The following is a 16026-nucleotide window of genomic DNA, read 5'->3' as shown; positions in this document are numbered from 1 at the left end:
GTAAACATGGAGATGTTTCTGGATGGGGGGTGGGGATGGCCCCTTCGCCCCCATCTTGGCCACTTTGACTCTGGTTGTCCGTGTCCCACCCTGGCAGACGGAAGAGCAAGCAGGCCCTGCGTGATTACAAGAAAGTCCTGGTGCAGCTGGAGAACCTGGAGATCAGCGTGGGAGACCAGTGTCGCAAGGAATTCACAGGTACGGGACTGGTTTGGCCATAGATGGAGGAGGGAGATTCTGGAACGTGTCCAGAGGAGGGCAAAAAGGATGGTGAGGGGTCTGGAGACCAAGTCCTATGAGGAAAGGTTGAAGGAGCTGGGTATGTTTAGCCTGGAGAGGAGAAGACTGAGAGGGGATATGATAACCATCTTCAAGTACTTGAAAGGTTATCATGTAGAGGAGGGTGCCGAGATGTTTTCTATTGCCCCAGAAGGTCCTCAGTGGAACAGGCTTCCCCGGGAGGTGGTGGGCTCTCCTTCCTTGGAGGTTTTTAAGCAGAGGCTAGATGGCCATCTGTCAGCAATGCTAATTCTATGACCTTAGGCAGTCCATGAGAGGGAGGGCATCTTGGCCATCTTCTGGGCATGGAGTAGGTGTCACTGGGGGTGTGCAGGGGAGGTGGTTGTGAATTTCCTGCATTGTGCAAGGGGTTGGACTAAATGACCCTGGTGGTCCAACTCTGATTCTATTATTCTATTCTATTACAACTGATCTCCAGCTGATAGAGATCAGTTCACCTGGAGAAAACGGCCGCTTTGGCAATTGGATTCTATGGCATTGAAGTCCCTCCCCTCTCCAAACCCTGCCCTCCTCAGGCTCCACCCCCCAAAAAAATCTCCAGGTATTTCCCAACCCAGAGCTGGCAACCCTAGTAACTGCCCTGACTGGTGTAGCTTCTTGCCTTCTAACGGCTACTAAGATAAAAAAATGCTCTCGTGTGTTCTCATTTCGTTGGTCAACAAGGAAGTTTTTTCCTATCAAATATTGTGGCTTCAGCTATTCTGTGTACAGAGAAGGAGGAGGACACAGTAAAGTGGGGGCGGGAGCACGGTTGCCAGGTAACTGGTGGAGGTTTGGGAAGGGCAGAGTCCTGGGAGAAATTTTTTTTAAGAAAGGAAAATAAGGACTTGGCTACTTTCCAGAAGTTTTGGCCATAGAGTTCCTGGTGATTCTTAGAACAACCCAGAAGTGAAAAGGGCATCTCTAGGAATAGCCAAACTATTCTGAAGTGTAAGGATGTGTCACTGGCCACCAAGATCAGGTTAATTCATGCCATCGTATCCCCTATTACTATGCATGGGTGTGAAAGCTGGACATTGAAGAAAGCTGATAGGAAGAAAGTAGATTCCTTTGAAATGTGGTGTTGGAGGAGAGAGTTACGGATACTGTGGATTGCCAAAAAACAAATCAGTGGGTTATAGATCAAATCAAGCCTGAACTGACCCTAGAAGCTAAAATGACTAAACTGAGGCTATCGTACTTTGGTCACGTTATGAGAAGACAAGAGTCACTGGAAAAGGCAGTCGTGATAGGAAAAGTTGAGGGCAGCAGGAAAAGAGAAAGACCCAACAAGAGATGGATTTGACTATAAAGGAAGCCACAGCCCTCAGTTTGCAAGGTCTGAGCAAGGCTGCCAGAGATAGGATGTTGATTCATAGGGTCTCCATGAGTTGGAAGTGACTTGACGGCACTTAACACACACACACACACACACACACACACACACACACACACACACACACACACACACACACACAGTAATAGCTAGGAACGCCATGGTCAGATTTTTCCACCGCTGACCAGCTGAGCATTGGCGGGCAAAGGCTGAAGGTCTCCCCTGGCACCCTTCCCCCCCGATTTCCCAATTCCCTGTTGGAAAAATGGGGGTAAAGGTGTCTCCTTGAAGTCAAAACCGGCGGTGTGAAACAATCTTGAACATAAAAGCAGGCATGTTTATTTCAAATAAGAAAAGACGGGTCGGTGCCGGAAAAAGCTTCACCGGCTTAACTGTGCTGGAAGAGAACTTGCCAGAGGGGAGAATTTTCTGAACTCCAGGCAGGAAAATTTAGTGGTGGATTGAGAAGGACGTTTGCCAATGTCGGATGAGTAGGGTTGCCAGCCTCCAGGCAATCGCTGGAGATCGTTTGCTATTGCAACGGATCTCCAGCTGATAGAGATCAGCTCACCTGGAGAAAATGGCCTCTTTGGCAATTGGACTCTATGGCATTGAAGTCTCTTCCTTCTCCAAAACCTCCCCTCCTCAGGCTGTTCCTCAAAACCTCCCACCCGTGGCAAAGAGGAGCCAGCAACCCTACTGAGGAGGCAGCTGGGCCTTGGGTGAAGAATTCTCTCTACAGGGGAGCTATTTTTAACGGATGCAAAAGGCTGACGTTTTACATCTGTGTTTTTCTTCTCCCCCACCCCAACACAACCTCCTCCTCTCCTTTCTCCAGACCTGATGACGGAAATGACCGACCTGAGCGGAGAGCTGGAGGGCTCCGGGATCCCCTTCCTGGACTACAGCACCTACGCCCAGCGAGTCTTCTTCCCCGGTCAGGGGGTTGCCCTCTTACGGCGGGGGCTGGAGCTTCCCGAGGGCCGGCGCACCACGGTGGAGCAGGGCCTGAGCCAACTCTCCAATCTGCTGAACAGCAAAGTCTTCCTGCTGACGGTGGGCACTCTGGGGGAGGAGGAGAGGTAGATTCCGGAAGGCGGTTGGGACGGAGGGTAGAACCCGTTCCCGTCTGTCTGTGTGCCCCTTGTAAACAGAGAGGTCTGGGGTTGTAAACTGGGAGGAATTGGCGTGTCTGTTTGTGTACCTGTGTGTCCGTAGATTTCCAAGGTTGCAATCTGGAGATCAGTCCTGCTCCTCTTATCAAAATTTCCCAATGAAGCGGGAAAGGAAGGAACAGCCAACTTATACATGAAGGCTTGAACCTGCCTTATACTGAACCAGACCCTTCATCCATCAAGCTTAGGATTTTCTGCTCAGACTGGCAGCAGTCTCTCCAGGGTCTCAGTCTGATGTCTTTCCCATCACCTCCTGCCTGGTCCTTTTAACTGGAGATGCCGAGATTGAACCTGGGATCTTCCCCTTGCCAGGCAGAGGCTCTGCCACTGAGCCACGGCCCCTTCCCAGTGAGGCTTAACTCATTAAGTTCTTCTTCCTTATAACTCCAGTTTGGCAAATCCATGCTGGTTTGGGGTCGGTACCTGGGGAGGGCAGAGTTTAGGGAGGGGAAGGAGCTCAGCTGAATTCAGTATTGTCTACTCAGACTGGCAGCGGCTCTCCAGGGTCTCAGGCTGAGGTCTTTCACATCACATACTTGCCTAATCCCTTTAACTGGAGATGCTGGGGATTGAACCTGGGACCTTCTTCATGCCAAGCAGAGGCTCTGCCACTGAGCCACAGCCCCTCTCCATGGCTCTCCAGGATCTCAGGTTGAGGTCTTTCACATCACCTACTTGCCTAGTCCCTTTAACTGGAGAGACCGGGGATTGAGCTTGGGACCTTCTGCATGCCAATCAGATGCTCTACCACTGAGCCAAGGCCCCTCCCATAAATGTAACTCTTACATATAGCTGTCTTATACTGAATCAGATCCTGGGTCCATCGAAGTCAGTATTGTCTACTCAGACCGGCAGCGGCTCTCCAGGGCCTCTGGAAGGGGTCTTTCACGTCACCTACTTTAACTGGAGATGCCAGGGATTGAACCTGAGACCTTCTGCATGCCAAGCAGTTGCTCTACCACTGAGCCACGGCCCTTCCTCGTCAAGTCACAGCCGACTTAACGGCAACCCTTTAGGGCAGGGGTGTCTAACTCATTTGTTACGAGGGCCGGATATGATGTAAAATGTCATTTGGTCGGGCCAGGCTGTGCCTCGCTGGCCGAGATCGGGAGCGGGGAGTGGTGGTGGCTGCTTCAGCTAGCGAGCCTGCAGCAGGGCCCCCAGCCCAGACTGAGAGTGGGGGTGGCTGCCTCGGCTGGCTCGCAGGCCGGATAAAAGGCCTCATGGGGCCGGATCCGGCCCCCAGGCCTTAAGTTTGACACCCCTGCTGTAGGGTTTTCAAGGCAAGAGACGTTCAGAGGTGGGTTTGCCGTTGCCTGCCTCTGCGTAGAGACCCTGGACTTCCTTGGTGGTCTCCCATCCAAGTACTAACCAGGGCTGACCCTGCTTAGCTTCTGAGATTGGGCTAGCCTGGGCCATCCAGGTTGGGGGAAACGGTGGTGGTGTAAAGCGCTGTAAAGTCAACTGCCAACTTATGGCGACCCCGTAGGGTTTTCAAGGCAAAAGACGAACAGAGGTGGGTTTGCCATTGCCTGGAGCAGCCTTGGACTTCCTTGGTGATCCCCTCCTTAGCTTCTGAGATCTGATAAGATGGCTAGCCTGAGCCATCCAGGTCAGGGCAAGAGTCAGACTGAGGTGGTTGGCCATTGCCTGCCTCTGCATAGCAACCCTGGACTTCCTTGGTGGTCTCCCATCCAACCACTAACCAGGACGACTCTTCTGAGCTTCTGAGAGCTGATGAGATCTGACCAGCCTGGGCCATCCTGGTCAGGCCAAAGAGAGGGGGTATATTGGAGAGCAGCTGGTGAATTTTTACTGTCTCCCTTTTTCCTCCCAGTTAATCCGGACCCTGGAGGCCCAGCCGACCTTCTCGCAGAGGGATCGCTGCCACGCGGCGTCCCTGCTCTCTTTGGCACTTCATGGGCGCCTGGAGTACCTGACGGACATCATGCAGACCCTGCTGAGCGATCTCGTTGCCCACTGCGTTGCCCGCAACCCAAAGCTCATGCTTCGCAGGTAGGTTCCGACCTCTGGGTGTTTGTGTGAAACATTGGCCCATTTTGTGAATTAAGTTCTACGGAGGCGGTTTTCTGCAAAGCCTCCCAGATGTGATGATCCCCCCTTGCAGAAAATGGATGTCCACATACTTGCTGGTGACATCTGCATTAGGCTGGGCTGCTGCCCCAAATTTGACCCTCTTGGCCAGGGTTGATCGTCTTAGCTGGTTTCCAGCGTGGTGTAGTGGTTAAGAGCGGTGGACTCTACTCTGGAGAACTGGGTATGATTCCCCACTCCTCCACATGAGCTGTGGACTCTAATCTGGAGAACTGGGTATGATTCCCCATTCCTCCACGTGAGCAGTGGACTCTAATCTGGAGAACCAGGTTTGATTCCCCACTTCTCTACATGAAGCCTGCTGGTTGACCTTGGGCTAGTCACAGTTCTCTCCAAACTCTCTCCCCCACCTGCTTCATAAGGTGTTTATTGTAGGGAGAGGGTGAGAAAGTTTGATCCTCCTTAAAAGGTAGAGAAAATTGGTATAAAAACCAACTCTTACGAACATAAGGGAAGCCCTGCTGGATCAGACCAAGGCCCATCAAGTCCAGCAGTCTGTTCACACCATGGCAAACCAGGTGCCTCTAGGAAGCCCACAAACAAGACGACGGCAGCAGCATTATCCTGCCTGTGTTCCGTTTAGATTTCTTGCTTCTCAACAGAAGCAACTGTCCTACCAGAAGGTTGAAGCACTCTGTACGTGTTCAGAAGCATCTTGTCTTCAGTCACTTTTCAAAAGTGCACACGGCCGGTTTGTTCCCCTCATGGAGAAAGATCCCTGGGCACTTAGTCTCGGGCGCCTAAAATGTTTCATTCTGAAGCGGGCATCTCTAACATACATGAAGCTGCCTAATACTGAGTCAGACCCTTGGTTCATCAAAGTCAGTATTGTCTACTCAGACCGGCAGCGGCTCTCCAGGGTCTCAGGCAGGGGTCTTTCACATACCCTACTTGCCTAGTCCCTTTAACTGGAGATGCCTGGATTTGAACCTGGGACCTTCTGCATGCCAAGCAGATGCTCTACCACTGAGCCACAGCCCCTCCCCTGACGTCTGTTCTGCAATGCTCCAAAGCCAGGGATTGCAGTCCCCAAATGCTGGATCAGAAGCCGCTGCGGGTAGCAATATTTAGCACAAGGAAGGGCAGTGAATGGCTTAAAGTGTTTTTCTTGGCCCTGGGCCCATTCTGCAGGACAGAGACCATGGTGGAGAAGCTCCTCACCAACTGGATGTCCATCTGCCTCTACTCCTATCTCAGGGTAAGATTTCTTGTGGTGTGCCTAGGTTGTCTGGTCCATCTCAAAGACAGGGGAGGGTGTTTGGTGTAGTTATTGGGGAGAAGGCTCAGGAGGAGGAAAGATCCTTTCGTCATACGCCATTGGAACGGTAAACAAAAAGATCACAACAGAGCTCCGATCTAGGGTTTCCAGGTACCCCCTGCCAACTGGGGGGAAGGGGGGGAAGTCATAGAAGAGAATAAAATAGAATCATAGAGTTGGAAGGGACTGCCAGGGTCATCTTGTCCAACCCCCTGCACAATGCAGGAAACTCACAACAACCTCCCCCCACATACCCAGTGACCCCTACGTGCCCAGAAGATGGCCAAGTTGCCCTCCCTCTCATCATCTGCCTAAGGTCATAGAATTAGCATTGCTGACAGATGGCCATCTAGCCGCTGCTTAAAAACCTCCAGGGAAGGAGAACTGACAACCTCCCGAGGAAGCCTGTTCCACCGAGGAACTGCTCTAACTGTTAGAAAATTCTTCCTAATGTCTAGACGGGAAACTCTTTTGATTTAATTTCAACCCGTTGGTTCTGGTCCGACCTTCTGGGGCAACAGAAAACAACTATGGTTGTTTATGCATGGGAGTTTTACCTAAGGTTCGTTGCTCACTGGACCCACACTTTCCTGTTGGTATGCACCAGCAGTCTCCAAGCTGAGATCAAGTCCCCGCCCCTTTAAATGCTGCTTTGTAATTGGCTGTAGTGAGAGGAAAGTTCCCTCTCCCCACTAAACCCAACTGCTGCATAAAAGAAGCATTTTAAGAAGAAAAAACAAAAAACGGAGCAATCGGAAATGAAGTGGCTGGGGAAATCCAAGCCTCAGTTTTAAAAAGCCTTTCTTCTGCTCAGAAAGAGCTCCGAGGAAGCAGAAAGCATTTGAATCCCCACCTCTTTACAGGCTGCTTTGAAATTGGCTGTGAGAGAAACCAAGCTTGTGTGTCCCGGGCTTTGCCTTATGCATGGGGATTTCACACAGTCTGAGCTCAGGGGAGAGGGAAGAATCGGGTTAACAGAGGAACAGGAAGTCCAAGGATTTGTGAGGGCTGGCAGAGAGGTCACCTCTAGTGGAAGGAAAACTCATGCATAACTCCAAGGAACAACTGAGACAGACCGGGGCCAACGTTCTCTCTCTGTTCCTTGGTGAAGGAAGTGGCCGGTGAGCCCCTCTACATGCTGTTCCGGGCCATCAAGTACCAGGTGGACAAAGGGCCGGTGGACGCCGTGTCAGGCAAGGCCAAGCGGACGCTGAACGACAGCCGCCTGTTGCGGGAAGACGTGGAGTTCCGCCCCCTCACCCTGACCGTCTTAGTGCGCGGGGGTGGCCCTGGCGGCAGCGAGACCCAGCGGATCCCTGCCCGGGTCCTCGACACGGACACCATCACCCAGGTGAAGGAGAAGATCGTGGACCAGGTGTACAAGGGGGTACCTTTCTCCCAGCGCCCCTCTGTGCACTCCCTTGACTTAGGTAAGGCGCCTTCCAGCGTGGTGTAGTGGTTAAGAGCGGTGGTTTGGAGCAGTGGGTTCTAATTTGGAGAACTGGGTTCGATTCCCCACTCCTCCACGTGAGCGGCGGAGGCTGATCTGGGGAACTGGGTTGGTTTCCCCACTCTGACGCATTAAGCCAGCTGGGTGACCTTGGGCTAGTCACAGTTCTCTTCGAGCTCTCTCAGCCCCACAGGGTGTCTGTTGTGGGGAGGGAGAGGGAAAGTGATTGTAAGCTGGTTTGATTCTCCTTAAAGGGTAGAGAAAATCGGCACATAAAAACCAGCTCTTGTTCTTCTTCCCTGATTGCATATATACATGTTTTTATTGTATTGTTGTATATGTAAAATATTTGTTTTTGATGCTGTTTTAATATTTTGAATGTTTGAATTTTCACCACCTTTGGGGGAACCCTGTTTGGGTGGAAAGGTGGCCTAGATATGTTTTAAATAAATGAATTAAGGTGGATTAAAAGCCAGTTTTGGGTGTAGCTCTCTTCCTAAGCACAGAATGGTCTGCAGCCTTGGGTGGCTTGGCTACATGAAGCTCCCTTATACTGTATCAGTCCGTCAAGTATTGCCTGCTCTGACCTGCAGCAGCTCTCTGGGGTCATGGGTAGAGGTCTTTCACATCACCTACTTGCCTAGTCCCTTTAACTGGAGATGCCGGGGATTGAACCGGGGACCTTCTGCATGCCGAGCAGAGGCTCTGCCACTGAGCCGGGGTCTCAGGTCAAGGTCTTTCCTATCACCTACTACCTGGTCCTTTTAACTGGAGCTGCCGGGGATTGAACCTGGGACCTTCTGCATGCTGAGCAGATGCTCTAACACTGAGCCACAGCCTGTCCTCTTAAGGCTTCCTGGTAGAATCTAGGGCAGGGGGAGAAGGCAAGAGTGTAAGAAATACTCAAGGAAAAAAACCCCAATCCCTCTCCTCAGAGTGGCGATCGGGAGTGGCTGGCCATCTAACGCTCTCTGATGAGGACCTGACCTCCATCGCCCAAAATCAGTGGAAGAAACTCAACACCCTGCAACATTACAAGGTACGGTGTGGTGCGTGAGCTGAAGGGAAGGGCTTGATCCTAACCCTAGCTGAAGAGAGGAACGGAGGGGAACAAATCTGTCATGTTTTTATCCCATTCTTCCTTTGAGCAACTCCGGGGGGGCTATGTCGTTCTCCCCCCGTTTTTATCCTCACAACAACCTTTTGAGGTAGGCTGGGCTAAGAGAAGGCCTGAACGCCACTGATAAGTAAAAGGGCTTTTCTTGGAGCTACGAGCTCTTTAATTGCTTGTATGCTTTCTCCTTTTCCCAGGTTCCAGACGGGGCCACCGTCAGCCTCATCCCCCGCCTTCACAATGACATCTCCCAAGGCACGTGCCAGAGCTATTTCTCCGGAGAAAGTGAGTCTCTCTCTCTCTCTCCCCCCTTAACCCATGATATAAGCTGAAACACAAAGTTAACCTGTTACACGAAGGATATATATATATATATATAGGCAAAAGTGTTTAATTGTAAGACTTGTATTACAAATGTACAATGTACCTTTGTTTTGTAACTATATTAATGAATTGATATTCATATATATATACAAATACATTTGTGTGTGTTAAGAGCCGTCAAGTTGCTGCCGACTCATGGCGACCCTATGAATCAGTGTCCTCCAAAATGTCCTATCTTTGACAGCCTTGCTCAGATCTTGCAAACTGAGGGTCGTGGCTTCCTTTATTGAGTCGATCCATCTCTTGCTGGGTCTTCCTGTTTTCCTGCTGCCCTCAACTTTTCCTAGCATGACTGTCTTTTCCAGTGTCTCTTGTCTTCTCATAACGTGACCAAAGTACGACAGCCTCAGTTTAGTCATTTTAGCTACTAGGGTCAGTTCAGGCTTGATTTATCTAGAACCCACTGATTTGTTTTTTGGGGTTTTTGGCAGTCCACGGTATCCGTAACTCTCTCCTCCAACACCACATTTCAAAGGAATCTACTTTCTTCATTGTCCAGCTTTCACACCCATACATAGTAATAGGGAACACGATGGCATGAATTAACTTGCTCTTGGTGGCCAGTGACACATCCTTACACTTCAGAATCTTTCCTAGGTCCTTCATGGCTGCCCTTCCCAGTCTCAATCTCCTTCTGATTTCTTGGCTGCAGTCTCCCTTTTGGTTGATGGTGGAGCCAAGGAATAGAATTTATCCATACATTATTGTGAGTTTTGAAAATAATTCTGTATTGGTTGGGTACCAGTTGATACATGGCTTGTTTCACACCTTAGTACCTGACTCCCCGCCTTAATTATTATTCAGAGTTGGGGTACCAGCTGTGGAGCTCCCATGTTAACAGATGCTGCCCTATACTCTGCAGATACCCCAATGCTGGAAGACGGAGAGGAGGGCGGAGTCCGCCTCTGGCACCTGGTGAAGCCCTCCGAGGAGCCGGAGCTCACAAAACAGACGCAAGAACGGCGGAGCAGCCTCCGAGAACGGGCCAAGGCGATTCCCGAGATCTACCTCACTCGCTTGCTCTCGATGAAGGTAAGAGACAGGTTCGTTTCTGCCTCCCCTTTGAATCTCAGACTATTCTGGGCCCCTGTAAACTTTCAAACTGAGATGACACTGTGGAACTCCCTGCCCCAGGATGTGGTGATGGCCTGAAGAGGGGGGTGGACATGTTCATGGAAGAGAGGGCTATCCATGGCTACTAGTCAAAATGGATACTAGTCATGGTGCATACCTATTATCTCCAGTATCAGAGGAGCATGCCTATTACATTAGGTGCTGTGGAACACAGGCAGGATGCTGCTGCAGTCGTCTTGCTTGTGGGCTTCCTAGAGGCCCCTGGTTGGCCACTGTGTGAACAGACTGCTGGACTTGATGGGCCTTGGTCTGATCCAGCAGGGCTTTCCTTATGTTCTTTTGACATTCTTTATATATGTCTGCAGAAGCAAAAGTCTGGAGAACCGTTCTCCTATATGCCTGACTGCCCTGCATTTAAGGACATTACAGTGCAGTTCTGTGCATCTAATTCCGAAGGGAATGGCCATCTGAGGCTGCGGCCATAAAAAAAATTACCAGGAGTATGATTCTTTCAGACAGCACAAGACTCCTGCTAATTTTTTTTAATGGCTGCAGCCTCAGATGGCCATTCCCTTCGGAATTAGATGGGGCTATACATGCCATCTAGTCCAACCCCCTGCTCAATGAAGGATCAACCTAAAGCATGGGGGGAATTCCCCCCTGGGGGGAATTTTAAAGTTGGGGGGGAATTGGGACCACTATTCAGCAAAATGTGATGTCTTGTAGATTATGTATGGACATAATCTGTAGATTATGTATGGTCAAAATGTGATGTCCTGTAGATTATGTATGGACAAAATGTGATGTCCTGTAGATTATGCATGGTTTGGAGAGAGTGGACAGGGAGAGGTTTTTCTCCCTCTCCCATAATACTAGAACACGGGGTCATCTGCTAAAGCTGGAGGGTGAGAGATTCAAAACAGATAAAAGGAAGTATTTTTTCACACAACGCATAGTTAAATTGTGGAACTCCCTGCCCCAGGATGTGGTGATGGCTGCCAGCTTGGAGGGCTTTAAGAGGGGAGTGGACATATTCATGGAGGAGAGGGGTATTCACGGCTGTTAGTTAGAATGGATATTAGTCATGCTGCATATCTATTCTCTCTAGTATCAGAGGAGCATACCTATTATTTTGGGTGCGGTGGAACACAGGCAGGATGGTGCTGCTGCACTCGTCTTGTTAGTGGCTTCCTAGAGGCATCTGGTTGGCTACTGTGTGCACAGACTGCTGGACTTGATGGGCCTTGGTCTGATCCAGCAGGTCCTTTCTTATGTTCTTATGTACAATCTGTAAAATTGTAGTTTGTTTTTTTAGTTAGACTATCTTGGGAAGGGGGGAGTTATATTCTGAACTATGCTGAAAGCGGGGAATGGAGCAAAAAAGGTTGAAAACTGCTGAGTCCTAAAGCATCCCTTAACAAGGGTTTGTCCAGTAAACAAATTGTGGAACTCCCTGCCCCAGGATGTTCATGAAGGAGAGGGCTATTCATGGCTACTAGCCATGATACATACCTATTCTCTCCAGGATCAAAGGAGCAGGCCTAGTATACTAGGTGCTGTGGAATTCAGGCAGGACAATGCTGCTGCAGTCGTCTTGTTTGTGGGCTTCCTAGAGGCACCTGGTTGGCCACTGTGTGAACAGACCACTGGACTTGATGGGCCTGGGTCTGATCCAGCAGGGCTTTGCTGATGTTCATGCTTATTCTCTCCAGAATCAGAGGAGCACGCCTATTATATTAGGTGCTGTGGAAGACAGGCAGGATAATTCTGCTGCAGTCGTCTTGTTTGTGGGCTTCCTGGAGGCACCTGGTTGGCCGCTGTGTGAACAGACTGCTGGACTTGAAGGGCCTCGGTCTGATCCAGCAGGGCTTTCCTTATGTTCTTATGGAGGATGGGGCTATCCATGGCTACTAGTCCAAATGGATACTAGTTGTGGTACACACCTGTTCTCTCCAGGATCAGAAGAGCATGCCCATTATATGAGGTGCTGTAGTGGAACACAGCCAGGATAAATGCTGCTGCAGTCGTCTTGTTTGTGGGCTTCCTAGAGGCACCTGGTTGGCCACTGTGTGAACAGACTGCTGGACTTGATGGGCCTTGGTCTGACCCAGCAGGGCTTTCCTTATGTTCTTAGGTTCTAAAGTAAACAGGCTCTCCGCTAAAGTTCGCCATGAGTATATTTGCATACTGGAGGGCCGTGCGCACACCTGTGGCTGCGCCAGTATCCTGAAAGCACAAGCTTTTGCCAGACCCGATGTAATTATGGGTTTGGGCAAAGTGACCGAGCTCGATAACAAGTTGCGCTGTGGGAATATTCTAACTTGTCTGATGGCTCGCCTTCCCTTTCCTCCTCTCAAGGGAACGTTGCAGAAGTTTGTGGACGATGCCTTCCAGGCTGTGCTGAGCGTGAACCGCCCCGTACCCATCGCCGTCAAGTACCTGTTTGACCTGTTGGACGAGCTGGCCACCCGGCATGGGGTCACCGAACCTGAGACGCTGCACATCTGGAAGACCAACAGGTGAGATAAGCACCGTGAGGGCGCCTCGGCCAGGGTTGTAAGGATGGGAAACGGCCAGGGTAGAGGGCCGGGAGGGAAGCCTGGGGGGCAACAGTGAGACTTCCGCCCTCCGTCGCTTTACTCCGCTCTGGTTAGACCTCACCTAGAGTACTGTGTTCAGTTTTGGGCACCACAATTTAAGAAGGAGGTAGACAAGCTGGACAATGAGGAAACTGAAATTGTTCAAGACTTTCTATTCCTTGGCTCCACCATCAACTGAAAGGGAGATGGCAGCCAAGAAATCAGAGGGAGGTCGAGACTGGAGAAGAGCAGCCATGAAGGAGCTAGAAAAGATTCTTAAGTATAAGGATGTGTCACTGGCAACCGAGATCAGGTTAATTAATGCCATCGTATTCCCTATTACTATGTATGGGTGTGAGAGCTGGACAATGAAGAAAGCTGATAGGAAGAAAGTAGATTCCTTTTAAATGTGGTGTTGGAGGAGAGTGTGACGGATACCATGGACTGCCAAAATAACAAATCAGTGGGTTCTAGATCAAATGAAGCCCGAACTGACCCTAGAAGCTAAAATGACTATAAACTGAGGGTGTCGTATTTTGGGACGACATGAGACGACAAGCCATCATGAGACGACAAGAGTCGCTGGAAAAGACAGTCATGCTGGGAAAAGTTGAGAGCAGAAGGAAAAGAGGAAGACCCAACAAGAGATGGACTGACTCAATAAAGGAAGCCAAGGCCCTCAGTTTGCGGGATCTGGGCGGGGATAGGACATTTTGGAGGACTTTCATTCTTAGGTTCACCATGCGTCAGAAGTGACTTGATGGCACTTAACACACAGACAGACAAGCAGCACTTAACACACACACAGACAAGCTGGAACGTGTCTAGAGAAGGGCAACAAAGATGGTGAGGGGTCTGGAGACCACAAGTCCTATGAAGAAAGGTTGAAGGAGCTGGGTATGTTTAGCCTGAAGAGGAGAAGACTGAGAGGGGATATGATAACCATCCTCAACTACTTGAAGGGCTGTCATATAGAGGAGGGTGCCGAGTTGTTTTCTGTTGCCCCAGAAGGTCGGACCAGAACCAAAGGGTTGAAATTAAATCAAAAGAGTTTCCGTCTAGACGTTAGGAAGAACTTTCTAACAGTTAGAGCGGTTCCTCAGTGAAACGGGAGGTGGTGAGCTCTCCTTCCCTGGAGGTTTTTAAGCAGAGGCTAGGTGGCCATCTGTCAGCAATTCTGATTCTATGACCTTCAGATGATGAGAGGAAGGATATCTGGGTCGTCTTCTTAGCGTGGAGAAGGGGGTCACTGGGGTGTGGGGGGGAAGGTAGTTGTGAATTTCCTGCCTTGTGCAGGGGGTTGGACTAGTTGACCCTGGTGGTCCCTTCCAACTCTGTGATTGTATGATCCTAGAGTTTCTAACATCCTTCTCGCCCTCAGTTTATTGCTGCGCTTCTGGGTGAACACCCTCAAGAACCCCCAGTTTATTTTTGACGTGCGTGTCTCCGACAACGTGGATGCCAACCTGAGCGTCATCGCCCAGACGTTCATCGATGCCTGCACGACCACCGAGCACAAAGTCGGGAGGGTATGTGTGCCTGCATGCGAGCGTGTGCGGCAAACTGGTGTGAGGCTTAGACGTGGCATCGATATTGCTCAGCAGTGCCTCTGTGCAGTTTAGCTTGGAAAGAAGGCGGTTAAGGGGAGACATGATAGAGGTCTATGAAATTATGCATGGTATGGAGAGAGTGGACAGGGAGAAGCTTTTCTCCCTCTCTCAAAATACCAGACCGCGGGGTCATCTGCTGAAGCAGGAGCATGAGAGATTCAAAACAGATAAAAGGAAGTATTTCTTCACATAATGCGTAGTGAAATTGTGGAACTCCCTGCCCCAGGATGTGGTGATGGCTGCCAACTTGGAAGGCTTTAAGAGGGGGATGGACATGTTCATGGAAGACAGGGCTATCCATGGCTACTAGTCCAAATGGCTATTAGTCATGATGCATACCTATTCTTCCTAGTATCAGAGGAGCATGCCTATAATATTAGGTACTGTGGAACACAGGCAGGATGGTGCTGCTGCAGTTGTCTTGCTTGTGGGCTTCCTAGAGGCACCTGGTTGGCCACTGTGTGGACAGACTTCTGGACTTGATGGGCCTTGGTCTGATCCAGCAGGGATTTTCTTATGTTCTACCTGGTTTGCAGTCTGTGCCGCCAAGTCACATTTGGCCCCATGCAACACATTTGTGCCACTTTGGGTTTAAATTACTTGCTACTGGAACCTTGCCCAGCCAGATCATGTGGACGTCAGTGGGTTTCCCAAACCAAATGGGGCAGAGGTTCTCGAACTCATTTGTTACGAGGGCCGCATACGACCTAAATGTCATTTGGACGGGCTAGGCCATGTGTACCAGCCCGCAGCAAGCTCTCCAACCCAGATTGGGAGCATGTGGTGGGGAAGGGCGATCTACGTCATTCTCAACCATCACTGTGAATGTAAACGCAATCCATTGAGGACTAGAGCTCAGAGAATTGTGTGAAGCCTCACTAGAAGAACTCCCAAATAAACAAACCCGTACTTAAATCTCTGACCCATCTTGCATGGGAAGAAAACTCCAGTTTGCTCACTCAAAGGTAGCTTCTGCAGTGAAGTTGTCCTACTAGCCAGTGTGGTGTAGTGGTTAAGAGCGGTGGTTTGGAGTGGTGGATTCTGATCTGGAGGACTGAGTTTGAGTCCCCGCTCCTCCACATGAGCAGCGGATGCTAATGTGGTGAACCGGGTTGGTTTCTCCACTCCTCCATGTGAGTGGTGGACTCTAATCCGGAGAACTGGATTTGATTCCCCACTCCTCCACATGAGCGGTGGACTGAGTTCGATTCCCCCCCTCCTCCACAAGAGCGGCGGACTCTAATCTGGAGAACTGGGTTCAATTCCCCACTCCTCCACCTAAGCGGCAGATGCTAATCTGGTGAACTGGGTTGGTTTCCCCACTCCTACACATGAAGCCTGCTGGGTGACCTTGGGCTAGACACAGCTCTCTCAGCCCCACCTACCTCGCAGGGTGTCTGTTGTGGGGAGCAGAAGGGAAGGTGATTGTAAGCCGGTTTGATTCTTCCTTAAAAGATAGAGAAAGTTGGCATATAAAACCAACTCTTCTTCGACTAGCAGAACCCACCGTGCCCCACACCTCATTGTGATTGTTTCTGGTGTCCCAGAGGAAAAGGGGGCACCCCCACAACCTTAGGAAAGGATGGGAAACTCCTTCCAGCTCCCCCAGGACGCCAAATGTAGGCATGAGCGTTTGTGGCTGGTCCTCTTGG

General features: G+C 50.3%; 1 protein-coding gene across 1 annotated transcript in view; it reads left to right on the top strand.

The window, feature by feature from the left end:
* PLXNB3 (plexin B3) overlaps nucleotides 1-16026 on the top strand; it is a 63788-nt gene that overhangs the window by 40935 nt on the left and 6827 nt on the right. Inside the window, exons 20-29 of the mRNA XM_056858369.1 lie at nucleotides 98-198; nucleotides 2454-2671; nucleotides 4628-4806; nucleotides 6037-6103; nucleotides 7275-7593; nucleotides 8549-8652; nucleotides 8925-9012; nucleotides 9974-10143; nucleotides 12544-12704; nucleotides 14146-14293. Of these exons, the coding sequence (XP_056714347.1) occupies nucleotides 98-198; nucleotides 2454-2671; nucleotides 4628-4806; nucleotides 6037-6103; nucleotides 7275-7593; nucleotides 8549-8652; nucleotides 8925-9012; nucleotides 9974-10143; nucleotides 12544-12704; nucleotides 14146-14293 (1555 nt within the window). The remainder of the gene's footprint in view (nucleotides 1-97; nucleotides 199-2453; nucleotides 2672-4627; nucleotides 4807-6036; nucleotides 6104-7274; nucleotides 7594-8548; nucleotides 8653-8924; nucleotides 9013-9973; nucleotides 10144-12543; nucleotides 12705-14145; nucleotides 14294-16026) is intronic.

The sequence above is a fragment of the Euleptes europaea genome, chromosome 1 (assembly GCF_029931775.1).
Source record: "Euleptes europaea isolate rEulEur1 chromosome 1, rEulEur1.hap1, whole genome shotgun sequence".
In the NCBI taxonomy this organism is placed as follows: Eukaryota; Metazoa; Chordata; class Lepidosauria; order Squamata; family Sphaerodactylidae; genus Euleptes; species Euleptes europaea.
The sequence above is the reverse complement of the archived record's forward strand: the minus strand, read 5'-3'. Positions and strand labels throughout refer to the sequence as shown.